Source organism: Solanum lycopersicum, chromosome 4 (assembly GCF_036512215.1).
Source record: "Solanum lycopersicum chromosome 4, SLM_r2.1".
Lineage (NCBI taxonomy): Eukaryota > Viridiplantae > Streptophyta > Magnoliopsida > Solanales > Solanaceae > Solanum > Solanum lycopersicum.
Genome location: NC_090803.1, coordinates 64,854,214 through 64,882,164, shown reverse-complemented (window position 1 = coordinate 64,882,164; position 27,951 = coordinate 64,854,214). Strand labels below are relative to the sequence as shown.

General features: G+C 31.0%; 3 protein-coding genes, 1 long non-coding RNA gene and 1 pseudogene across 5 annotated transcripts; 3 read left to right on the top strand and 2 right to left on the bottom strand.

Moving 5' to 3' along the window:
* Nucleotides 1-98: 98 nt before the first annotated feature.
* On the bottom strand, nt 99-3,780 carry LOC101257367 (agamous-like MADS-box protein AGL104). 2 transcript variants are annotated; one of them, XM_010322011.4, is made up of 10 exons: nt 3,488-3,780; nt 2,746-2,799; nt 2,540-2,555; nt 2,381-2,442; nt 2,159-2,251; nt 1,959-2,058; nt 1,550-1,606; nt 1,273-1,430; nt 591-775; nt 99-480 (listed from the first exon to the last, which is right to left on the bottom strand). In XM_010322011.4, exons 1-10 carry the CDS (start codon nt 3,670-3,672, stop codon nt 386-388), a joined length of 1,005 nt encoding a protein of 334 aa, XP_010320313.1. In that variant the 5' UTR covers nt 3,673-3,780; the 3' UTR covers nt 99-385. The 2 variants fall into 2 exon arrangements, with proteins under 2 accessions (XP_010320313.1, XP_004238571.1); XM_004238523.5 differs by having other exon boundaries at nt 2,159-2,248.
* A 5,940-nt stretch (nt 3,781-9,720) lies between these two features.
* Nucleotides 9,721-12,887, top strand: LOC101267231 (cytochrome P450 81Q32). The gene is made up of 3 exons (XM_004238068.5): nt 9,721-10,468; nt 10,654-10,996; nt 12,134-12,887. Exons 1-3 carry the CDS (start codon nt 9,798-9,800, stop codon nt 12,752-12,754), a joined length of 1,635 nt encoding a protein of 544 aa, XP_004238116.3. The 5' UTR covers nt 9,721-9,797; the 3' UTR covers nt 12,755-12,887.
* Nucleotides 12,497-27,926, bottom strand: LOC138347870 (uncharacterized). The gene is made up of 4 exons (XR_011220431.1): nt 27,721-27,926; nt 24,074-24,176; nt 13,434-13,534; nt 12,497-13,183 (listed from the first exon to the last, which is right to left on the bottom strand). It is a non-coding gene; the product is annotated as an uncharacterized lncRNA (long non-coding RNA).
* Nucleotides 14,951-23,017, top strand: LOC101266936 (cytochrome P450 81Q32). Its single transcript, XM_026030845.2, has 2 exons — nt 14,951-21,716; nt 22,325-23,017. The coding sequence occupies exons 1-2, from the start codon at nt 20,799-20,801 to the stop codon at nt 22,946-22,948; spliced, it is 1,542 nt and encodes a 513-aa protein (XP_025886630.1). The 5' UTR covers nt 14,951-20,798; the 3' UTR covers nt 22,949-23,017.
* LOC112940068 (cytochrome P450 81Q32-like) lies at nt 24,815-27,202 on the top strand (annotated as a pseudogene).
* Nucleotides 27,927-27,951: the final 25 nt, after the last annotated feature.

Here is a 27,951-nt window from a genome sequence, read left to right as displayed (position 1 = left end):
CTTTATGCTACCTATCTTATTAATCCCCAATTTTAGCTCATAAAATTTATTGGAAAAAAGTTCTCTACTCCTAAAATGTCTATATTTTATCATCTCCATAGTCACTTATAAAATTATACTGAATATGTAACTGTTATCATAAAATCTCAATGACATTTGAAGCAAGCTTCGCAGAATCGGCTTTTTGAAGCCAATGCTTGAATATTACAACAAAATTAGCTTGTTCAATGTAACACTATATTTATTGACTAGTTTCACTTAATCGCGATTTTTAGAACAACTTATATCGTAAAATGCTAATAAACTTTCTAGTCTAAGGATCTTGAAATATTATCGATATCAAAAGGGAACAAATTCTAAGTATAAAACAACAATAAAATGATCCTCATATGTGATCTTGGTTCACTGGAGTGAGTTGAGACAAGAAGAGTTCAAGAATTGCTCTTTCTCTAGGTTGTGACACTGGAAATGGATCATCCCCTATTATAATCGAAAAATAGGAATTAACGACAGATAAAATTTCGGAGCTAGTTACCAATCCTATTTAGAGACGGATTATGAAGAATGTATAGAGTAAAATATATTGATACCTGTTGTATATAACGGTGGCCACGGAGCGTTATTGACATCGATTATGCCATCGAACGATGATGGACGAGGCGGATTATTTTGATCAAATCGACTATTTGAACTCAAATGATCTGTTCCAGCAGGGACATTCACACCGTGAAGTTGATTTAAAGATGGTGGTAACATGTGTTGATCAGCTTCATCTCTGTACATAACGAATTTGTTATTCATTGGCTCGACTAATTCAAATTTAACGTTTCTTCATTCTCAGGGCTCGAACACAGAACTCTGATTAAAAATGGAAGATCGATCATATCCGTTTCACCACACCCTATGGTGGTCATTAACTATATATTTATTTTTTGCTTCTTTGAATGTTAATTGATGTCCTTTTGTTCTTCTATTTTTAGACATAAATAAAAGGAATCTAAGAAAAACAAGTACTATGATTGTTTTATAAATATAACAATACACATTTTTGAGCATCTTAGATGCTAAAACAAAGATTGTGAAAAATTTGAAGTATACATTATGATTCCCTCGTTCATTTTTCACCGAACCAACTCACAGAAAAAATATATGACGAAGAAAAATAGAAACCTTACTAGTTTTTTCCTTTTCAATCGATTCAATAAAAAATAGTACTGAACATTTTTTAGTGGGGAAATAGTGATTTTTTTAGCAGCGAGAGACGAAAAATACCTGAAGGGAAGAAGGCCACTGGAATCAAGAAAATTGAGAATTTGGACATGAGGATCTCTTTGTGAGTGTGGAACCCAATCCATAAATGTACTATTTGCAATTGCATCACTTGTTGCCACATTATTCACCATGTTCACATTTTGTCCTGAAAAATCCATCTAAAATTTACCCCACCCCCCACACAAACAAACAAAAAAAGAGAAATTATTAGGTGTCAATTGTGTCAAAATTATTTCTAATTGAACAATATCACAAAGTTATAATGAATGAAACTAACCTGTGGCTGTGTAGTGTTTTGTGTTTGTGGAGAGTGATAATTTTCCTCCAATACTTGCTGAGTTGATCATTACATCCAAATTAGAAGTGAGTTCAAATCAAATGACTTATAATATAATGTATATTCAGAACAGATTTATAAACATCGTATCAAATACTTCATTTGTTCAAAATTTATGTAATACTGTTTGATTCGATATGAATAGAAAAAACTCGTGCAACTTATAATAATAAAACAAACCTCAGACATTTGTGTAATTATATATTATCCAATCAGAGTAAAATGAAAATTATAAAGTCAAAATTATTTTTAAATATAAAAAAAATGATTTTCTTTTTTTGAAATATACTAAGAAGCAGAGTGTTTCACATAAATTGAGAGAGCGGGAGTAATTGACTCGATAACTTACTTTGCGAGCTTGAACTTGTTTTAGTGTCTCTTGGAGTATTTCTTCCCTATATTGTGCCTCACATACTGTGGTAATTTCACAAAAACCACCTTCATACATTCTGTAAAATAATAAATGGTTTAATTTTATAATTAATTCTTTACACATCGCATTATCAGCTTATATAACTTAAATTTTTTTTATCGTTATAAAATATTTACCTTAGTCGCCTTTCCATGTCTTCTACTTGAGTTTTGTATCTAATAATTTCTTGTTGAAATTCCTCTATGTGGGAATCAACACTTGATGGGCTACTTCACGTATAATTAAGAACGAAAAATTATTATTTAAAAATTAGAAGCTAATTTTTTTTAAAAAAATTTGCATAATTTCATAGTAAACAGGTTAGAGATGTGTATATATATTAAAGATTAATAAAAAACCTTGGTGCTTGATAAGTTCGATCTGCTTCACATTTTAGCTTAGCAATAGCCCTTTGGAGATGCTGCAAAATTCATCCAAAAAAGAGAAATAAAAAATTTAATTAATTAAATTAAATGAAAAAGAAAAAAACAAATAAATCAAAAGCCAACAATTTGTACCTCTTGGTTATGTAGCCTTTTGTAACAGAAAGCACGTACAGACAAGGATCAAAACAAACAAAGACAAAAATGCAAAAACACATCAATATGAGCTCAAGAAAAGAAAAAAATAAAATAAATTAAATTAATTTTCTATGTACGAAACTAGTAGTTACATAAATTCGAAAATCGAATCAATAAATTTTGAATATAATAAATAAAATTACCTTCCTCGATCATGCTCCGGAAGATTCACATAACGTGCCATAATATCTTCAATGCTGTTGAAAAAAAATTAAAACCCCAATTATTTTAGAAAAAAAAATAATTTTATCCTTTCCTTTTTAAATTCATCAAGGTTCGAAAGGAATAGGAAAATTAAAGGAGAAAATCACAAAATCAACGTTTAAGTAACCAATCGATTGAATTATTAATTTCATGTTTTAAAATTGGAGTGAGAAATTCGACTCCCACTATCAACAAGACAAAAATCTAAATAATTCATCATTGAGCTATTAAAAATTTAAAAAAATTAAGTAGAAGGAAATAATTTTTATAAATAGCACCTTTCATTTGAGCAAGTACCTGGTCCGTTTGAACTGACTTTTAGCTTATAACGTATAAATCAAAGTCCTATACTAGAATTTTAAACTTATAATTTTTGATTTATTTTTATTATTTTAATTTAAAATAAATATTTATAAGCATTTTTTAATTTTACACAAACATTTCAAAACTACTTAAAAATACTTAAAATAAGTCAATTCAAACAGATACTAACTCAATCTGAATCCAAAAAAGAGAGAATTACAAAATAAACCATTCAAATAACTAATTAGCTAAGTTATTAAGTCAATTTTTTTCGAAGAAATAGAAAAACCGATTAACTGAGCTAATAAGAAAGATCGTAAAAAATTAATTGTTAAGAATTAAAACGAAAAAAAAAATATACTTAAAAAAAAGTATCACCTTTTATTTCCAGAGAAAGTACTAACTCGACCAGAGGGAGAGAACATGATGAGAGCAACATCAACATCACAAAGTACAGAAAGTTCATAAGCTTTCTTGATAAGACCATTTCTTCTTTTGGAGAAAGTGACTTGCCTATTTGTTGTATTCTCTATTTTCTTGATTTGAAGCTTTACTCTCCCCATCTCTCTATACCCCCTTTTTTGATAATAATAATAAAGATGCTAAATATAGAATTATTTTTCTACTCCTAAGATATTTATTTCACTTATTTTGTGAAAGAAAATAATAATAGTACTAAAAGATATGGTGGGGGTTGGGGAAATTAAGTAAAGAAGGAGAAAGGTAGAAAGGAAGGAAAATGAACAACTGGATTTGGAGTCATTAGGCCATATGACGCCATAAAACTTTGGCCGCAGAAATATTAAGAGATGGATGACGTACGGTGTGCGATTTCGATTTAATTAGAGCTTAAATATGAAATTAGATTAGGTTTAATTCACGTATTTTTGTCATTCTTTAACATTTCACTTCACGCTCATGCTTAGCATTTGGTGATAGTTTTGATTTTGAGAATCTCGACATCAAGTGAGAAGGAACCTGCTCTGAATTCTGATACCATATTAAATTAGATCTTAGATCTAACTCACATCCCAAAAACTAGCTCAAAGAAAAGAGAATTGTCAAATCTTATAAAAACTGTATCTATTTTATTAACCATCGATATTAAATATTAAATATCGAAGAAAAAGATAGACGGCGGTCTAGTTTAATTTCTCGATCGGGGCCTCTTATATCAAAGAGCTTCACCTATATGTACTCATTGAAATTTTAGACAAATTATATTATGTATAGTAAGAGATTTTGTATTTAAACGACGACGAACAATTAAGTTGCACCTTGAAGTTATAAACTAGCCTCTTAGGAATAATATTGCAGTATGAGTTTGATACATAAAAGATTAAATTATCGATTTATTATATAGAGTTTTAGTTTATATACAGAAAGTTAAATTATCGATTTTTATAAGTATATAATTTCTTATTAGTAATTTAAGATGAAAATTGAACAAGTTATCGATATTATTATAACAACAAAATTATATATAATTATTTTGATTGCAGAAATATTATAATTTACTTCTTGTGATAGTACATTTTGTATGACTTGAATGGACTGACTAAATTAATAACAACAAATTTTTTAAACTGTTAAATGTCTTCAATATTTATATTTTCAATCTTGATAATATTTCTGCGATGATACAGTCCTTGATAAATGTATTTGAGTCTTTGATCAATGTATTTGTTATATTGTCTGATCATAAATTCATAATATTATCAGTGTACCTGTTTTAATTATATTATCAAGTATGAAGATTATTTTAAAATGAACAAAATAAATAAGACTAAGCAAATTAAGCATTTATGAAATGAGAAAAAAATACATCTTTAATCATTAAGTCGAATTATATTTTAAAATAATAATTTTGTTTTACTTCTATTATACTGGACGGATATTTAATAACAAAAAGCTAAAAAATAATCCCACCATCATGAGCTTAGTGGAACATGTTTGGTTTATTACGTTTCCTTATAGGATTAGAAATTAAATATGTGAGCATCTTAGATATAATATAAAACATGTGATTTTAGTTGTTGGAGAAATTGTTGTGTATGAAAATTAATGAAATTCTAAAAAAATATTGATAAAAAAAAGAAATGTAATATTATTGTTGAATGATCAGATATATTCAAAAATTTATCTGATTTTATTTTAAAATTAATAATATCATATAATATTAAAAGTCGACTTCCCAACAGCTATATTCTTGATCTAACTTTTCACATCAATACAAAGCTTTCATCAGAAATCCAACTAAAATAATATATATATCAAAACTTAAAAATTATTCAATTTTAAAAAATTCTTATCGAATTATCTAAAACCGCCCTTTCTCGAATCAATATATGTTACTCGTAGTAATTTTGAAGATGGGGTAGGATGACATAAGTTGTGCATGTGATAGCAAAGGAAAAAGAGAACATGTAGAGGGATAATAAAGGTCAATATGACGGAAGAAAGAATATACATTATATATCGAAAATTGAAAAATCACTCTTTTTATACTTTAGTTCAATAATATTCTAAATATTATGTAATATTTTGATCTAGAATGAGTTTAAAATATATTTTTAAATTAAAATATAAATAAATGACATTTTTATTGGATCTAAATTCCCAATGAGTTTTGATAATATATAGGTGGATATGACATTTTAGGCAAGACGTGTCCTATGTTTCCTTGATTCCTCGACACCCATAAAACTCTGCCTCCCCACAGTTGCACTGCACGTGTGCTTTTCCCCTTATTTTCTCTTTGTAAAATAATCGGAGAATCAAAGAATATGGTGTACTGAATTTTATTTTATTAATACAGTATAAAATAACTGCAATATAAAAGATATTGTATCGTGAATGAAAAGAAGGGAAGCAACTTTGTGATATATATATGATTCATGCATTAATTAATAAGTAAATTTATATTATTTAATTGTTTATTATAATTATAGTCTGTTATAATTATCATTCGCAATTAATATTATACATTAAATATGTTTGCTGATTTCAAATTTGTATAGTTAGTCATGTTTGTATAATTTGCAACAAACAATTCTTCGTTTGATTCGAATATGTATACGGTCATTTGTATTTGTATATTCGATAATTTCCTTTGTTTTTTTTTTTCATTTTTGTTACGATATATATTTCAATTTTTTTATGTATAACTTTTTAAGTTTGTAGTCAAATTTGGCACATTATAATTTATATAATGTAATTTTTGTAATATATACTGTATCTATAATTGTTTAAATTTCAGATGTTTAATTTGTATCAACTCGTTATTTCGAATTTTATTATATTTGTATAATTCTACACTTTATATTACTCAATCATACAAAAATAAGTGAATTATACAAATGTATCCATGAATTATGCAAAAGAGATTCGAATTATATAAATTATTGTCCTTCTCGCTCGATTCACTCCTTTCCCTCGTAATCTCACTTGCCATTTATACAATTATCTAAGCAATATACATGTATAAAATTTACCTCTCTCCCACTTTTTATCCTCTCTCGCTCGACTCTTTCCTCCTCTCACAATCTCGCTCAACACTCATCTTTTCATAACATGTGGCTACAATTCATAATTAGCAAACTATATTTATAGAGCATAATTAGGCTATTTATAAGTGGCTATATGCGAAAAATTTTCAATATTGAATTTGATGGGCTATTTATATAGTGTATGGTTCTTCGTTCTTCTTTGTGTGAATCGGTGGGCTTCTCATTGGGCTTCCACTCTGCTATACCCCAAAAACTTAAGCATGTCTTGGGAAACTTCTCATTAGGTGACAAGATCTCTGCTTCAACATAGATATTAGTATTACAAAAAAAAAAAAGTAAATTATTTAGATAAATTATAGTTTGAAATTTTAAATATTACATGTCTTAGCAGATTTTGCTGTTTTCAGATACATGTATATCGAATATATGAGGTCAAATTTAAGTATAAGATACATTGTATTCAACTGTATTCGCATGTATATGTGATAATAACGAATCTCGTTCGTCTCTCACCATGAATCTGGTAATTCAGATACATGCAAATAAATATAAAGACATGTATCTAGAGTGTATCTAGTGTGATTTACATGTATCTAAGATATATAAGAATCTCACCCATCTCCCTCTCAATATCGTTTGTCTCTCTTTATTTTTGTGTATTTGGTAGCAAAAATATATGAATTTTCGTGATTCTTAAAATGAAAGTTGCATGAATTTACTTCGTCCATTTTAATCTGTTTGTCTGATTTTAACTTGACATAAATATCGAAAAAAGTAAGGAACTTTTTGAATCATGTAGATAAATTACAGATATGTAAAGTTTATTAAAATATCTTTTAACTTTATGAACTTTAACATATCACGTGAAACATTAAAATTAAAATATTGTCAAAAAGAAAAAGATACATCCCTTTAAAAATAAATTAAAAAAATCAGAAAAACAAATAGAAACGAGAAAGTATATAATAAATAAACAAAACCGTTCACCATTATTTGCCCAAACTTTAGTATCACTACTATAGCTAGAGGACACTTAATTCCAAGATTTTTGACCTTAACTTAAGATTTTCTCAACAAACAAAAAATAAATAAAAGAAGACTTAGATAGTTAGATTTGGTGAACAGTAACGAGCCCTCCCATTTTTCTTCTCATCCCTAATTTATCTTAAAGAAAAGTATAAAATACAGGACTTAAGCAAAAGTTATTAAATTTTTGATAAATTTAAATTAGGTTTAAGATTTCATGAGGAAGGTTCATTGAAAATGATAGAACTTACTTTCATAAATTTAATTTGATAATGTTACAACATTATCAAATGAAAAAGAAATGATAGAAGCCAAAGAAAAAAAGGCAAGTGTGGAAGAAAAAATTGGGTCACTTTAACGCAAAGAGAAAATAAAATGATACAGCGTGGAGATTAATCTATTGACTTTGAAATTTAAGCATCAATTGTTTTGCCAATTTCCATGTTTTTACAAAAAAATAAATAATGGTAGCTTCCTAGTTCCTACCTAGGATTGGACCCCCTAAGTTTGGGATAACCGATTTATTAAACGAGTTCAAAATTTAAATTTTATTTTTGAAATTTATATAATTATTTTTATATGTGTATATTTATACTGGTTTTAGACTTTTAGTTGAGTCGATTAACTTTACATTATATGCGTCACTGCTTAGAGTTTTTTTTTATTTTTACGTGGCAGACTTATTTGACGTTAGTGTGTGAACCTATGTCTATTGTGGTCTTATTTATCTTTTTTTTTATCGACAGCAAACAATTTATAAAGTAAAAAGAAATTCTCGTTTTTAATTTTTATCATCTATTTTAATATTAAATATTCCTCGATTTATTATATTCACATCTTTAACAGCTGATACATACTTTTCAGATTTAATTATATAACTGCAATTTTAGAATGTTTATTTAATTTTTTTTTTATTATTATTATTATGTGTGAAAATTTCCAGTCAAATGGTGGAAGACTCTGCGCAATACAGTTTTTCCAAAAAGAAGAGAGAAAAAGGAAACTTCCATTATTCAAGGGTTAGACTGTGACCATTTATTTGATAGTATTTTCATTCGGTATTCAGAGCTCACATTAGAATTTTGATTAAATTCAAATCGCTTTGCAGGGCCTACACTCCTAATAGAATTTTCTTCATATTCAGAGATCAAATCCGAGACTTCCAAAGTCTCTTTACGTAAAGAAGATAATTAATTTTCAATTGACTAAAATAAATTGAAATAATAAATTAGCAGATTTATACTAGTGAGACATGCAATCCATGTTATGTCTCAAATTTCCTATTAAAACATATTTTGAGCCTCTTCATTAGAACTCCTCTCTTTTTTCTTTTTCTTTTAGTGATTGATCAAACACATAATTTTAAAATTGGAGAAAAAAGATGGTTAACGTTTGAACAACTCTGCTTGTCAATAACAAAACAACATTAAATGTAATAATAATTATGTGTGATCAACCTAAGGACGATTAGTTGACAACTTTTATTGCACACTAAAGTTTTCTTTGGAACGTTGCTTTCACTCAATAGTGGAAGTATATATAGGTAGAAGAATAGGTATGGTGGCTAGTAATCGTATAAATTGTTAATCGTCTAGTGTAACACATTAAAAAATAAAATAAAAAAAATTACTCCGTTGGTTTAATAGTTACTCAAAAACACTTGAACTAGATGAAATATATAAATATGACAGCTAACAGTAGTAAAGAAATGATGAAAATCTAAGGACTAGATTAATATGCCTAATATGTTTCCTTAAAAATCAAGACTATTAATTGGTATCCCTACTTTAATTAATAGATAGACTTCTTTTGGAATAAGTTTTGTAGTATAGAATCTATATATTTTATTGCTATTGCCTCTTATTTTGACAATAATATTGCCAAGGATTCGTAATAATTTCTCAAAACCTTTAATCGGATACTTTCTTCTCATTTTGTGTGTCACTATTTTATTTATTATGCCATTAAAGATTAATTATTTTCAAAAAAATTATAATCTAAAACAATTCTTAAATATCACCTAATTTTTATTGAATAGTTAGCTTTACTCTTTATTATACCAATATAATGTTTTTTTTTAAAAAAATAAATAATTTCATATGATTTTGAATTTTCCATCTAATAACTGAGCTCATTATCCACGCCATTGACTAATGTCCCCTCAAACACAAGTCTTCCATTTAAACCCCAACAATATAAATACTAAAAAGTGTAACAACTCAACCAACACATTCACTTTCCCATTTACAATGGATTACACACGTTCACCATTTTTGTATGCTGCTCCTCTTCTCTTAGCTTTCTACATTATCACCAAACATTTTTTACGCAAATTCCATAATCATCCACCAGCTCCATTTCTAACTTTCCCAATTATTGGCCATCTTTATCTCTTCAAAAAACCTCTTCAACGTTCCTTAGCAAAAATCTCCGATCGATATGGCCCTGTTCTTCTCCTCCAATTCGGTTCCCGGAAAGTTCTTCTCGTTTCATCGCCCGCCGGAGCGGAAGAGTGTTTCACGAAGAACGACGTCGTTTTCGCAAATCGCCCTCATTTGATGGCCGGAAAACATCTAGGTTATAATTTTACATCGTTGGCTTGGAGTTCTTATGGAGATCATTGGAGAAATCTACGGAGAATTACTTCCGTTGAGATGTTTTCAACTCATCGTCTTCAAATGCTTCACGGAATTCGTGTGGATGAAGTGAAATCTATGGTTAAGAGGATTAATTCCTCTGCTATGGCTGAAAAATCTGTGGATATGAAATCCATGTTTTTTGAGCTGATGTTGAATGTAATGATGAGGACGATTGCAGGAAAAAGGTGCAAATTAAATCCGTAACTATTTCATCTAAAAGTTTAAACAGAAATTTACCTTTTTTATTTATTCAATTCCGTAAACTTGTTCTTATTTGTGCATGCCCTCGTTATATTTGTAGATGTGAATCCAATAAGTTATATGCTAAAGTTTAATTTTATTTTATTTACTTAATTATATTTTCAAACAGGTACTACGGAGAGAATGTGGAGGATATTGAAGAAGCTACAAGATTCAGGGAAATGGTAGAAGAGACTTTCAGGATCGGTGGGGCGACGAATGTCGGTGACTTTCTGCCGGCGTTGAAGCTGTTGGTGAGGAAATTGGAGAAAAGTTTACTTGTGTTGCAACAGAAGAGAGATGAGTTTATGCAGGGACTGATAAAAGGTTGCAGAAAGAGAATGGAGAAAGACGGAACTGTTACTGATTCGGAGATTGAAGGGAAGAAGAAATCGTTGATTGAAGTGTTGTTAACACTGCAAGAAAAGGAACCGGAATATTACAAAGACGAAATAATCAGAAGCCTTATGCTTGTAAGTCACTTAAATAATGCATTAATCCTAAAAAAATTTAAGCATATTATTTATCGAATCGAAATCCATAAGGATTCATTAGGGGTCGATTCTCCATGCCATTGTCTTCTTTAGTTACACTCATTATACCAGTGCGATTTACTTTTCTATGATTTAAGAGCTATTTAATGAGAGCAGGTTTCAATAAGTTTAGTACAAAGTTGAATGCCAATTTGGAGAATACCATGGATGAAGACCTACCACTAGTCCGCTTCTAGCTAGTCAAACTATTTGCGTTTAAAAAAGGAAAAGAAAAATAGATAGATAAAAAGAAAGAGTATTATCCTTCATAACATACCATTTAGCTTGACTACAAATCACATTTATGTCTTTTAACTTTGAGTGTTTACAAGCATACGTTTAAATTGTATAAAATTGAACAAATGAACACACATATCCTACATGACATCCTCCATGTCATTTTTATCCTACGTGTATTGTGTCATGTATGACTCATGTGTCTACTTGTTCAAGCATCTGTTTGTGCATGCCCAAAGTTGAAGGACATAAATATAAAATGAAGTTAAATGACACATTTATATATTATGCCATAGTTACCTAAAAAATAAGATAATAGAACCTTCTACAAGAGGATTAGGTAAAATCCAAATAAAAAAGGGAAATAAATCATTCTAGAAGTACTATGTTGAAATATTGTAATTCCAATATGGAAAGATAGGATTTGGTGTGGAAAACTTTAATGTATTTTCAATTTGATTAATAGCCTATAAGATGAACATTGGTCAAATATTCCCTTTAGGAAAATAATCGATCAACCGCAAATGACACCACTAATACACAAAATATAAATCGTTTAATGACTTCTTTTTTGACTTTGAGATAAACAAGGATTTTTTCTTTGAAACGTAAGCTGTAGTTGGTTGTTGTATCGATATGAATTAAACATTTGTAGTGTCCAAAACAATTGTCCCCAATTTATTGTATTAAAAAAATCTTAACAAAATTCGTACGGATTTAATATTTGAAGCATGTTCTTTCTAGAACGACAATAAAATAAAATACTTTGTCTGGATTTCATCTTTCATGTTGTTATTAATGTGTAAATAATAAAACTTGATAATATTTTGATATTTGTAGGTACTATTAGCAGCAGGTACTGATACTTCAGTTGGGACAATGGAATGGGCTTTATCACTTATGTTAAACCATCCTGAAACACTGAAGAAAGCACAAGCTGAAATCGACGAACGTATTGGCCATGAACGTCTAATCGACGAGTCAGACATGAACAACCTACCTTACCTACGTTGCATTGTAAACGAGACGTTCAGAATGTACCCTGCAGGACCTCTGTTAGTCCCCCACGAGTCGTCTGAGGAGACCACTGTGGGAGGCTACCGTGTACCTAGAGGTACAATGTTGCTTGTGAATTTGTGGGCTATACACAACGATCCTAAGCTTTGGGATGAACCAAGAAAGTTTAAACCAGAAAGATTTGAAGGACTAGAAGGTGTTAGAGATGGGTACAAAATGATGCCTTTTGGTTCTGGAAGAAGGAGTTGTCCTGGAGAAGGATTGGCTGTTCGAATGGTTGCATTGTCATTGGGATGTATTATTCAGTGCTTTGATTGGCAACGGATTGGCGATGAATTGGTTGATATGACTGAAGGAACTGGACTCACCTTGCCTAAAGCTCAACCCTTGGTGGCTAAATGTAGCCCACGACCTGTAATGTCTAATCTTCTCTCTCAGATATGAACACAATTCGTCTCAAACCACATGACCAAACTAGTATATTATTCATATTGGTCATCTATGTTATTGTATTCTAAAAATGATATTGAGCTAAAATTCAGAGTGAGTATTATATGCATTTTCCATTCTTAAAGAACATTCATTTCTTTGCTAGTACTATTGGCACGTTCTTTGATATATAGAAAAACATGTCTAGTTGTTACTTACCAAGATATCTATATAGTATAGGCAGTTAATATTGAATCTTTCTAGCTCGTTGGACAAGACCGCCTAACTAATGAATCTGGTTTGGCTCAACTTTCCGATGCATCACCAATGAGACAGTGGTGGATGCATCCAGCAGACCCTTTACTTGCACCTCGCTTTTCATCAGAAGAGTGTGAGGTTGCAGGTTATCAACCAACCGCGGGATCATTGATATGTGTAAAGGAACTGTATTCACAAATTCATAAAAGGTTCAGCCTCTATTGGAAAAATGTTGTCCACAATTAAATATGATCAAACTTCTTTCTGAACTATGATTCTGGCCATAACTGTACCCCATCATCTCTAAACAAAAAAGCATTTCACATCCTGACTTCTTTGTTCTTTCGTTCTGGGGAGTCGGTGAGGAAATATAATGACAAGTACGAGATACAGTGAAAAATGGTGGCAAAATGTACATGCACAAAATCGTTTATACCTGCAAAATTTGTACGCCTGCACAAGCAGAGATATCAAAGGATCACTTCTTTGTGGAGTAGATCCAGTTCCTAGATCACCAACTATAGCTTCCATTCTGTTCTGTTTAAAGTATATTTTACACCAAAGTCAACTAAAAAAGAAATGAAAATGAACTCCTAATTATTAAGCATGAAAACAGTAGCTTATGGAACTCCATATGACAGGAATGACATGAAAGTAACAACAGTACTGCAAGTGTCCGTATGTTGACAAAGGATAAAAGGGCAGCCGGTGCACAAGGCATCCTGCGTTAGTAGGATTCAGGGGGATGAACCCCAAGGGAATGCAAGCATTAGTGTCTGCTTACGCGGCTGGAATCTGTGACCTCGGAAACAACTTTACCTAGTTTTAAACCTTGTATACAAGAAGTACCCATATACTCAAAAGACTCATCTACCAGTATCAAACCATGGATGATAAAGCATCTTTAACATCAAGAGCCCGTTATCAGAAGAGAATCCGGGAATTTAAGAAATTGAATTGCTGATTAGTTCAGGAGTACATAGGCAACGTTGCTTCACATAATAATAGAAGACCAGGGTAGTCCAAGGGTATAAAAGTAACCAAGAAGCCATGTAGATCCAAACTCTTGACTTCACACTTTTAATTATGACTTCTTAACCACTAAGTTGTGTGACTTCTTAGAGTTGAATATAAGATAATTATGCGTTTGATGATTTTTGTCCTCGACCAACTATTGTGCCTCTTCCTTCTCAAATTCGATTAGATTTCTTCTGCCTAGTACTCAGACTGGTCAGACAAAAGTAAAACCAAAGAAGAGTGCAACAAGATTAGTCACGGTAAACTTTCATGTGAAAGTTTAAGGTTTCTTTTCTAATTCTCATCCCTTTAAATTAATTGAGAGCGATACGTTACTTGTATATTTGTTTATAATCACAGATTGCACTGAAAGCTAGCATGTTTTCACTGACTGATCATTAATCAAATGGTTCTTTGGCCTTTGTTTCACAACAGGATTTATATATCTGCCTAGACGTATCTCTCTTGTTTAACTTCTTCTAAGCAAATAAAAGTTAATTAATTGGCAGAAAGTACTTCATGTAAACGCCCCCCTTCCATGTTATTTCACGCTAAGCTTATTTAGACTGTTTCTATAACTAAAATACTTCCCTTTTATGAATTTTGTCTAGAAAAGGAAGGAAGGGGGGGAGTGGAGTAATAAGATAAACAATACTACCGGAAAAGACAAGTGAAATCAGTTTTTCCAGCAGACCTTGATTTCAGTTGTTTCATATTAAATGGATGACGTTCCTATCGACAAGTGACAATACACAAACAAACAACAAAGTTTTCAAGAGAGAAACTGTAAGATGTATCATATACCATATATATATAAAACGTCCAAATCAAAACGCAAAAGCAAGAAAATGTCATTGCTCCGGAAGATCCAAATAGCCTTACGTCTTTCCCTGCTTCAATAACTAATCACTGACACAATCAATTCAAGGGCGGCCCTATTTCGGGGAGGTTCACTTTGTGTATCTAATTTAATTCTCTTCAATAAGGATCTACTTTAATTCCTTCTTGTTAAGCTCAGTAAGGCCAGCTAATAAACAGAGCCAAGTCTTGACAACTAACCAAAACGATCATGGATTAAACAACTACCTCGTCTAAAAAAGACTTGTTACTTAATTTAGCTAACATAAGTTAGATGCATATCTTAATTATTTCAATCTAGCATAGTCAAATCTAGATAAATTATCAGACATAATAGTGATCATCTTTATCCTTTTTGAATGAAACAGTCTTTAGCTCTACTTCCTACTGCTGTTCTTTGTTCTATATAAAATCAAATACCATTTTCTTCACAAGCTATTAAACCTTCACTCAACCTGCTAGGTAAATCTTTCCACAAAGCCTTATTTTTTAATTAAGAAAACGACTTTGTGGTGCCCAGGCCAGCTTACGAGCTTTCCACATAGCCTAACTCAAAGCCTCAAATCATTATGGCGTGGTGATCTTTCTACCTTATGGTTCTAATCCTGTCCTCCCCTTGTTTCATCACCTTGAGCAGCATAGTACTCCCTCAAATTCAATTTCAAATTCAATTTATTTGTCTTAGTTTGATCGGACACAAAGTTTAAAGAATGACTTGTGAATCTTGTGGGCTTCAACAACAACAAAATAGGATCTAGCCGTCTAGGGATACACAATGGTCGGGCTTAAACTAAAGATACAAAAATAACATTTAATCTTGTGATTTAACTATATCACGTGGGCTGTTCAAACTAAAGAGTTACCAAATTTGTAAAGGAACATTCTTTTATTAAAAAGAAAGTAAGACAAACAAATTGATATCGACAGAATAATACTTATATAAAGACTGATATCATCTTTGCCAATATTTATTACTGAGTCATATCTTACATAATCAACAACATTCTCAACAAGAAAACTGAGAAAGAACCATAATAGTGATTTTTAATACAGGAATGAGAAACAAATCCTGAGTAATTATACAGATAACTTCATAACAAGTATTATTATGATGGTAAAAATAAAACAATTGTGATAATCAATAATCATTTTTACCAATTTGATATGCTATTTGGCAGACACCTCAGCGGAGACAATTGAGTGGACATTGGCTCATTTGCTAATTAACAATTCTCGAATAAATTAAAATTAAATCAATTTTGATCGATTTTAAAATTATTAAAACAAAACCAACTTACTGTTCCTGCCTCGTGAATTATCCAAAGATTGTCGTCCGACGGTGATAAGTGTGGAATATTAAACTATATACATTAAGTTTATACGTTGATAAATTACAGTTAATTTATTAGTTAATTGTTTTGAATCTATCGTATTCAAAATACTTTTTTAAAAATATGTTTCTTAATTATTTCTCTATTTTATTCCTTTATTTGGTTTATACCAAAGTTATTTTTAAATGGTAAAAGGGGCAAAGATATGTTCAATTTTATTACTTAAAGTGAATATACTCCTTATTACAAACTGGTGTTTATGTACACTCATCTTGAATAGATAGATGGTGTGTGTATATATCTTCTTTGTCTAACAATTAGTGTATAATCATCCTTTCATTAATAGATTAAATTAAAAAAATATAACATAAAACTAATTTTTAAATTTAAAAAATATCACGGAACTTTACCAAATTAATTCATCCATTTTGTTTATCCCTCAAGACCCGACCGAAAAAACAAACTCTTTATTAGGTTCCGACTCAAACACATTTTATGAGTGAGTAGATGAGGAATTGAGTTTTTTTTTTTTTTGATAAGGTTCGGAGGGTAAAAATATGTGTGAAGTAATTTTTAATGTTGCCTAAATTTTTTGAAATTAAAAACTAATTTTAGATTGCTGTTTTTAATCAATAAATTGAAGCCTATCAATGAAAAGGATAAAAATATATGATTTTGATAGACGATTTTAAAAACATTCAATAATATTTAGGGAAAAGAGTCTGGAAAATATTCTAACTTTAGCCGAAATTGTTGTTACCACACCAAACTTTATTGAGGACTTTTTATCCTGCAATATTTAATAGTGTATTTTAAAAAATATGTGCCCACATGAACATATTATTATTTACAATTATGCAACTATTAAATATTACAGGGGTAAAATATTCTTTCCATAGTTTGATATCGTTTCAACAATTTCGATCAAAATTTAAATATATTTCGAAATTTTTTCCTAGTTTTTTCATAGAAAAGGTATTAGTGAACATCTTTTTATCAACACATTTAACTATTATTATCACTTTCAAACAATCCTATTCAAATATGTACCAATTACTTATAAAAAAAAGTGAAAAGACATAAAATTATCATTGAAGTTGTCTCGAATTTTTAAAAAAAGATACCTTAACTTTGCAACTGTCATATTACCCCACTAAACAATTTTGAATAGATATAATTACATCATTTTTCATGTATCTGACATAGAGAGTGGTATGCATTCTCTCTAAGAGAGTGAGCAGCCTAAAATAACTAATATAATTTTATTTTTACAAGTATTTTATTATAAAATATATTTTCTTATTTTTCTTATTATTTTAACTTTTTTTTTCTTTTTATTTTTTCTCTTTCTTTCTTCTTTCTTTTCAAAAATTCATTGTCACCTCCATTCATTGAAGAATCTTACTTTCAATGTCACCATTTTTATCACAATTTCACCTTTTTTTTTATTACTACTACTAGTTTTACTCTCTTTAGTTTTTAAAATTTTATCTAAATATTTCTTACATTTCGAACAATTCAATAAATTCATTAAATTTCAAGATGATTATGAAGTATCATATATTTTTTTTATTCGATTTCAATTAAGCTCTTTCAATTTTTTAGAAATTAATTGATTCTTTTAAAATTAGCATTTCTAATATATATGAAAAATGAGTAGTTGATGGTACCTTCAAAATTTTAAATTTTCTTAAAAAATAATTAATTTTATTATCAATAATTCAATAAAGTCTAAATAATAGTATGAATTTTATAAAGAATTTGACCGGAAAAGAAGAAGAAAAAAATAAAAAAAAGAAGTGAGTTTCAATTTGACATGGGGGGTGGGAGGTGAAGAAAAAAAAGGAAATGAATGGATTAATCACTTGTGGGAGATGGAAAATGAAATGAAATTTGAGATATATCAAAATTAAAAATAAAAAAGTAAGAGAGGGAGGGAGAAATCAAGAAGAAGAAAAAAGATAGGAAAAAATTTAAAATGAAAAAAAAATATTTTTAATTAAATTAACACATGTCATGCAATACTTGCTTCTTAAGATTTGTGGCTGATCGAAAAATGGTATTATAATATATGTTCAAAATTATTTAGTGGGGTAATAGGACAATTGCAAAGTTAAAGTGTCTTTATGAAAATCTGAGACAACTTCAATAGTGATTTTATGTCTTTTCTCAAAAAAAAAAATTTCAGATTATCAACTATTTACAACCAACTAATCAAAATTCTTTCTATTCACTAAAATAAATTAATTTATTTGGTTAACTAACCTTCAAAGCTAACTAATTATCATAAAATTACTAATTTTTTATCTGTCTATTCGAAGTATTGCCGGCCAACCCTATGTATCTATAGGATCAGATACAAAAATAAAATAATAAACATTAGCAAACTTCTGTATTCTGACTAATCAAGAAAATAAATTACATTAGCAAACTTCTGTATTCTGACTAATCAAGAAAATAAATTACAATTTCTATTCCAGGTATGAAAAGATGGGGTCGTTTGGTATGTGGACTGATTGATTATAGTTTTAAAATTATAATTTCAAAACTAATTTATTCAATTAAATACAATATAAATTTAACTTCATCCTTATAAATCCTAGCCAACCAACTAAGATTCCCCACTCAATATTGATAAAACAACAACATAAAAATTCTAACAATCGTATCATAACATAAACCCATACAGAAGAAGTTAAGCCACCCATGACCAAATGATCATATCAGTACAATGAGAAAAATAATAATATACGCAAACCTTAGTCCTTATTCCAACTTCATAAAAATACGCAATAGATTTATAATTCATTTTTCTTGTAAATAAACTTGAAATCAATGTTAGCAAGTTAGTAATCATCAACTATTCACAAAAGTAGTCTACTCAATAGATTGCATTAAACTTATTAGCTCCTTATACTTTCTCCTAGTATTAATTTAACTTGGTAGCGTTTTTTTTTTTTTTGCCTTCCTTTTATTAGACATGATCGCTTGATTGAGATGTAATGTCAGGATTATTTTAACCCTCAATTAAAAAAAAAAACTTTCCTACCAAATATATCGCTAAACCAACTAATTTATCATATGATAAAAATATACACATTATATGAATATGTATGTTATAAGTATACTACATGTATGTTTGGTGCAAAAATATTTTTTTGCATAATATATAAATTAGATGACTGAATAATTCAGGCCCGTGTAACTTTCACATAATGCAAAATGAGCAGGGGTTGGGGGTAGGGGTGGGGTGGGGAAGAAACAAGTTGACTTTATTTTTTTCACTGTTGTGTATGAATATTGACAAATTGACATTTATTACTAGTGACTAGTGATGTTAGGGGTCCCTACAATGTTTACTCAAAGCTAAATCTATTAAGGACTTTTTTTTCTTTTTCAATCACGTAATCGTAAGATGCATGCTTCCTTCAAATAAATTTAGTAGAAAAAATGCAACAAAATAGAATAATAAAATACAATAAATACAGGAAAAGGACAAGTGCGTTTGCTTTTCAACTATACTAGATTTCTGCAGAACCATATTTATTAAATAGATTAGGTTCCTGTATATCAACCAGTAACAATACACAAACAAACAACCTACGTTTAAAGAAGAAAACGTAAGCTGTATCAAATATATATATATATATATAATACACTATTACAACGTTGAAATCAAGATGCAGAAGCAAGTAGACTAACCATGGCCTACCAGTCAATAAACCAGATGATAACTAAGAAAAACTCGAGGATTAAATTCCAATCGAAAAAGAAATTAGGTGATTTATTTCCATCACATGTATTGATGGAAGCCAAGGAAGGTAGCAATCGTGAAGTCAATAATTTCATCAAGAATATATGTAGTTTGGGACCGTTAATCCAAACATCAGAGAAAAATTATAAAATATTTCATTTAAACCAACTTCAAACATGGACTATGCCAACTAAATAATTGTCTGAAGTGTTTAAGACTGTTAGGTCAAACATCATATACTATGCTGAAATGTGTGCAAATATACCATAACACTTTGATCATATGTGAATGAACTTCAATCATTCCAACAAACATTCAACTTTGAGTATGTTTAAAAATGTTCTCGAAATGGATAAATTTGCAAAAAAAAAAAAGTCGCCTATGACTTAAATAGTGGTCCCAAAATCGGATATTCGTATACTTCAGCACAAGCTGTGTGTAAACTAACGTTAGCAAATATTAAATTCAATTAGGGGCCATTGCTCCAATAAAATAAATTAGAGTAAATCCAGAAAAATTGCGTCTTGCCATTCGTCATCAATCATCAATTGCCTAAATAAATTCAAAGGTCCTCTTTATTGGATGTTTAATTTGTTAGTATTTAATTCCTTCTTGTTTGTTTACAAGGATAACTTTACTATAAATAATAAATTTCTACAACTAACCTACATTATTAGGGATTAAACAAATACCTATTAGCCAGCAAGATACTTCTTGTTTAATTTAGATTACAAAGCCAAGATCTAATTATACTTATTTATTCTTGTCTAAGCTGTTAAGATCTTAATCCAAGCTAATAAAACTAGATAATTATCAGACATAATACTAATTCTGATCAACCATGGACAGTCTTTATTTGTATTTCCCAGTTCTCTTCTTTGTTCTTTATATCATCAGCTATCATTTTCTTCACAAGCTACAAAATCTTCCCCCTAGCCCATTTCCAGTACTACCTTTTATTGGCCATCTCTACTTATTGGGTAAACCTTTCCATAGAGCTTTATTCAAAGTCTCGAATCGTTATGGTTCAGTAGTGTTTCTTCAATTTGGCTCTCGTCCTGTCCTCCTCGTTTCATCACCTTCAGCAGCGGAAGAATGTTTTACTAAAAATGATATCATCTTTGCCAATCGTCCTGATTTTCTTAGTGGTAAGCATTTCGGGTACAATTTTACTAGCCTTGCCTGGTCTTCCTATGGAGAGCACTGGAGAAATCTTCGAAGAATTTCCTCCATTGAAGTTTTATCTTCCTATAGAATCCAGACACTATCTAGCATCCGTTCTGATGAAATAAACTACCTGATTCGTAGACTCTTTAGAGTCTCCATAGAGGGTTCGGAAAAAATTGTGGAGATTAAATCATCGCTTTTTAACTTCACATTCAATGTGCTATCGAGAATGATTGCAGGGAAAAGGTACTATGGAGAGAAAGTAGAGAACTCAAAAGAAGCTAAGCTATTCCAGGATATATCAAAGGCTACAATAACAACAATTCCAAAGGCTAATATTTTGGATTTCTTGCCATTTATGAGGTGGTTTGGTTTGCATGATGTTGAGGAGAAGATGATGGAACTACAGAAGAAGAGAGATAACTTTATGCAAAAGGAAATAGACGAGCATCGTCGATTAAAGACCAATGGTTCTTTTCCTTCAGCAGAGGTTGTGGCAGGGAAGAAAAAAATTATCATGGAAGTTTTGTTAGATTTACAGAAAACAGACCCCGAATACTACACAGATGAAACAATTAGAAGCCTAATGTTGGTAAGACTATCAGACATGATCTATATGTTTTGTTTTTATTTTTATTCCTGAAGATCCACCACAGAAGATTATTTTCATCGTTTTCTTTGCTTGTGTTATCTTGAGTTTATACTATGTTAAGCTTCAATGGAACTGGACACAAATTGGTATATTGCTACTGTTTTTTAATTAAAAGACATGCTTAGATGAATCTAAAATGTTCCGTACTAACATTGATATATACTCCCTTTTGTTTCTATTTGTTTGTATTACTTTTCTTTTTAATTTGTTTCAAAAAAAATGTTTATTTCCTGATTTGACAACACTTTAATCTCAACATCCCTTAAACTACATGATTCAAAAGTCTTATTTACTTTCTTTAACTCTGTGTCAAGTCAAACTAAGACAAACAAATTGAAATGGAGGGAATAAATAGTATAGGCAGGTGACATTGGCTTTTTTGATTACTTGTATATTTCCTACCCTACCCTGGTTCTAGATCTTGAAATGAAAGCTATATTTGGAACTTTCAAAATCATTGACCCTATTGAGTGTCTTTACTTCTGTGTATATCTACTGTTCCTTCAAAGGTTGTTGACTAATTTATACACTGTTTGTTATGCATGCAGGTCCTACTCCAAGCTGGATCAGATACTTCAGCTGTAACACTAGAATGGGCTTTTTCACACTTGCTTGACAATCCAGAAATTTTAAAGACAGCACAGACGGAAATTGACAATAAGGTTGGACAAGACCGCCTAATTGATGAATCCGATTTGGCTCAGCTTCCTTACATCCGATGCATCATCAATGAGACATTGCGGATGCATCCAGCAGCCCCTTTACTTGTGCCTCATCTTTCATCAGAAGAGTGCAAGGTTGCAGGCTATCGAGTTCCGCGTGGAACAGTCCTATTAGTGAATGCATGGGGGATACATCATGACCCTAAGGTATGGAAGGAGCCACAAAAGTTCAATCCTGATAGATTTTTAGGATTTGAAGGTGTCAAAGAGGGCTGCAAGTTTATTCCATTTGGATCAGGAAGGAGGGGTTGCCCTGGGGAGAACCTAGCAATTCATGTCATTGGATTGGCACTAGGCTCACTTCTTCAATGCTTTGAGTGGGATAAACCCAATAGGGAGATCATCGATATGAGTGAAGGCACTGGATTCACACTTTCACCAAAGGTTCAGCCGCTATTGGCAAAATGTTCTCCACGACCACACATGGTTAAACTTCTTTCTGAAATCTGATCCTAAACAAGATTCTAATAATGTATGCCATTACTTCCACATGAATAACTTAGAAAGTTTAAGATCCAATTTTCTTATTCTGTCACTCAGCGATGAAACCTTATAATATTAAGTACAAAAAACAAAGAGGAATCGTGAGGGAAGAAGAGCAAATCATTTTTTGAAGCAAGAATATAGCAAAGCATAAGGAATACCTTATAGCATAAGTTCCATAATGGTGACTATAGTACTGCAGATGATTCAGTTGTTAACAGAACATATTGATTCTTGGAGCTAACATTATAACCCGATCTTTCATCAAACAGATAGTATGCATGTTTAAACTCACAACTCGTATCAGATTATCAATAATAGCAAAGCTTCTCTAATATCATGGGCCCATTATTAGAAAGTAATCTGTGACTGTAACCTTGAATAGTCATTAGTTTAGAGAGTTAGAACTAATATGGTCACATAACAAAATTATATTATCTCAGAAAGTCATTTTTTTTATTGAAAAACATTGGAATAATCAAGAAGAGATGTGAATGCGATAATAACAATGAGTTGAGTGATCATGTAGGAAATGAACTCTCTAAATACAACAGTAACCAAAAGGAAGTAGCAATTTATAGTGCATCTTGGAGCACAAATACCAAAAGCTTCTTTTACGCGGTTAACAGGAAAGCAATTCAAATTTGAAGTCACGAATTGAATTATAATTAGATCACTTTGGGTCGCTTACCAATGTCAATAACTGATGATTACACAATTCGAACATTTAACGAAATTAGAGTTATAACTTCTTCGGCACTACACTGTCCCCTTAGAAGTTAGAGTCATGACATAATAATTAGAGTTATAACTTCTTTGGTACTATACCATCCCCTTAGAATAATGCAGACAAATTATAAAGTATAATCAATATCTTAGAGTGAAATTAACGAAAACCAAAATTAAGTTGAGCAAAGGTAAACCCGAGGCGTTTCCAAAAGAATTTCAAATAAAATTCATTGAACTTCACCAACATGACTCATAAGACTCATAAATTCATTGAGGTCAAGAAGGTATCAGCACTCGAACACACATATATGGAGAGAATCTGAAAATGAAGATGTATAATGGAAGTGAAAAAATTGAACTTACTTTGATCAGAATGTGAAGGCCTTGTTCATACTCCTATTGTTGGATTTGGCAATTGAGCAAAAGGAAGAAAATTGTGCTTCTGAGTTCCCGATTCATTGACGACCTATTCAATTTTCCAGATCTCTTCCTTTAGCGATTGTTGTTTGAAAATTAGAGTATTTAAGATGATGTTTCAACATTTTGGATCTATTGTTTTATGGGTTTCAATGATGAAAAAATTACCTGACTAAGCAAACATGCTACTATAACTATTTAAACACAGAGTATCACTTTCATAAACTATTCAGTTCTGATTTTGGTTTAATTTTACTTGGGGACAATGTTTACATGTCTAGAAATAATGATTGATATGTATCTGTGTATAAATACACTTAATACATCAGTCCATATTTGATATTGGTTACTTGATGAATGTATAAGTGCATATGTGATACCAGGTACACATATCTAAGCACGAATACATCAATGTATATTTGATACTTGATACACGAAATTGGATGAAACTGATAAAGGATACACCAGATAAAATTGATATTGGATGCATTGATGATATTGATATTGAATACATATACACTGCATATATTAATGCATATTTGATACCGGACAAATGAACCTAAATTAGAGTACATCCAGAAAAATTGTGTCTTGTCATTCGTCATCAATCTTCAATTGCCTAAATAAATTCTAAGGTCCTGTTTATTGGATGTTTACTTGTTAGTATTTAATTCCTTCCTGTTTGATTACAAGGATAACATTTCTATAAATAATAAATTTCTACAACTAACCTACATTAGTAGGGATTAAATATTGATCAATTTAGATTACAAAATCAAGACTTGATGACACTTATTTATTCTTGTCTAAGCTGCAAAGATCTTCATACAAGTATAATAAAACTAGATAATTATCAGACATAATACTACAATTCTGATCATCCATGGACAGTCTTTGTCTGTATTTCCCAGTTCTGTTCCTTGTTCTTTATATCATAAGCCACCATTTTCTTAACAAGCTACAAAACCTTCCACCTAGCCCATTTCCAGCACTCCCTTTCATTGGCCATCTCTACTTATTGAGTAGACCTTTCCATAGGGCTTTATTCAAAGTCTCGAATCATTACGGTTCAGTAGTGTTTCTTCAATTTGGCTCTCGGCCTGTCCTCCTTGTTTCATCACCTTTAGTAGCAGAAGAATGTTTTACTAAAAATGATATCATCTTTGCCAATCGTCCTGATTTTCTCAGTGGTAAGTATTTCGGGTACAATTTTACTATCCTCGCTTGGTCTTCTTATGGAGAGCACTGGAGAAATCTTCGAAGAATTTCCACTCTTGAAGTTTTATCTTCCTATAGAATTCAGACACTATCAATCATCCGTTCTGATGAAATAAACTACCTGATTCGTAGACTCTTTAGAGTCTCCATAGAGAGTTCGGAAATAATTGTGGAGATGAAATCATCTCTTTTTAACTTCACGTTCAACGTGATATCAAGAATGATTGCAGGGAAAAGATACTATGGGGAGAACTCAAAAGAAGCTATGCTATTCCAGGATATATCAAAGGATACAATAAACACTGCTCCAAAGACTAATATTTTGGATTTCTTGCCATTTATGAGGTGGTTTGGATTGCATAGTGTTGAGGAAAAGATGATGGAACTACAGAAGAAGAAAGATAACTTTATGCGAAAGGAAATAGACGAGCATAGTCGATTAAAGAGCAGTGGTTCTTTTCCTTCAGCAGAGGTTGTCGCAGGGAAGAAGAAAACAATAATGGAAGTTTTGTAGATTTACAGAAAACAGACCCCAAATACTACACAGATAAAATGATTAGAAACCTACTGCTGGTAAGACTATCAGACATCTATATTTTTTCTTTTTGTACATGAAGATTGTCTTCATTGTTGTCTTTGCTTGTGTTATCTTGAGTTAATATTATGTTAAGATTCAGATGGAACTTGATACAAATTGGTATACTGCTGGGGTTTCTTGATAAAAAGACATGATTAGATGAATCTAAATGCTTCCGTACCAAGATTGATATATACTCCTTCTGTTTCAGTTTGTTTGTATTACTTCTCTTTTTTATTTAAAAAAGAGTGTCTTTTTTCTAATTTGACAGCTCGTAAATTTCAACATACCACATGACGTCATGTTTAGACCACAAGATTCAAAAGTCTTTTTTACTTTCTTTCACTCTCTGTCAAGTCAAACCAGTACAAATAAATTGAAATGGAGGGAGGACATAGTATAGGCAGGTGATGTTGACTATTATAATTCTACTTACATATGCACTACCCTACCCTGGATATAGATCTTGAGATGAAAGCTATATTTGAACTACCAAAATCATTGACCCTACAGAGTGTCTTTGCTTCTGTCTATATCTACTGTTCCTTTAAATGTTGTTGACTAGTTTATGCACTCTGTTTTCTAATACATGTAGATCCTACTCCAAGCTGGATCAGACACTTCAGCAATAACACTAGAATGGGCTTTTTCACGCTTGCTTGACAATCCAGAAATTTTAAAGACGGCACAGACTGAAATTGACAATCAGGTTGGACAAGACCGTCTAATTGATGAATCCGATTTGGCTCAACTTCCTTACATCAGATGCATTATCAATGAGACATTGCGGATGCATCCAGCAGCCCCTTTACTTTTGCCTCACCTTTCATCAGAAGAGTGCAAAGTAGCAGGATATCGAGTTCCGCGTGGAACAATCCTATTAGTGAATGCATGGGGGATACATCATGACCCTAAGGTATGGGAGGATCCAGAAAAGTTCAACCCTGATAGATTTATAGGCTTTGAGAGTGTCAAAGAGGGCTGCAAGTTTATTCCGTTTGGATCAGGAAGGAGGGGTTGCCCTGGTGAGAACCTAGCAATTCATGTCATTGGATTGGCACTAGGTTCACTTCTTCAATGCTTTGAGTGGGATAAGCCCAATAGTGAGACCATAGATATGAGCGAAGGCACTGGATTCACAATTTCACCAAAGGTTCAGCCGCTGTTAGCAAAATGTTCTCCATGACCACACATGGTTAAACTTCTTTCTGAAATATGAGAATCTAATAATGTACACCATCATAATTCCACATGAATAACTATGTATTTTTAAGATCCAATTTTCTTACTCTATCATTTAGCAACGAAACCTTATAATAACAATTACGAAAACCAAAAAAAAGGAATCGTGCAAATAAGAAGAGGTGCAAATCAATTTTTAAAACAAGATATAGCAAAGCATAAGGAACACCAGAGGATTCAGTTGCTAACAGAGCATATTGATCCTTAGAGCTTGCATTATCGCCCGAACTTTCATCAAACAGATAGTATGCATGTATAACACTAACCAACTAGCATCAGATTATCAATAATCGCAAAGCGTCTCGAATATCACAGTGCAATCCGCAATGAAACTTTGAATAGTCAATTCTAGTTTAGCGAGTTCGATTTCTCGTGTCATGGTCACTCAACTAATACTTATTATCTCATAAACTCATTTCAAATAAAATTCGTCAAACATAACTCATAATAAGAAACACAAATTCATTGAGGTCTAGAACGTATAATCAGTTGAACACAAGCATATATGGACAGAATTCGAAAACGAAGATGTATAATGCAAGTGAATTGAACTTACTTTGATCACAAAGTTTATATTCCTATTGTAGGATTTGGCGATTGGGCAAAACGAAGAGATATTCGACGCCGACGGGAGGTTTGCCGTTTGTGCTTCTGAGGTGCAACATTTTTCGGCAACTCTAAAATTTGATCATTTGCATAAATTTCTTTCTTTTTAGGTTTTTGATTTAAAAAAAATATATTCCTATTTATAATGTTTTGGATGTTTTTATGGGTTGAATAATTGACT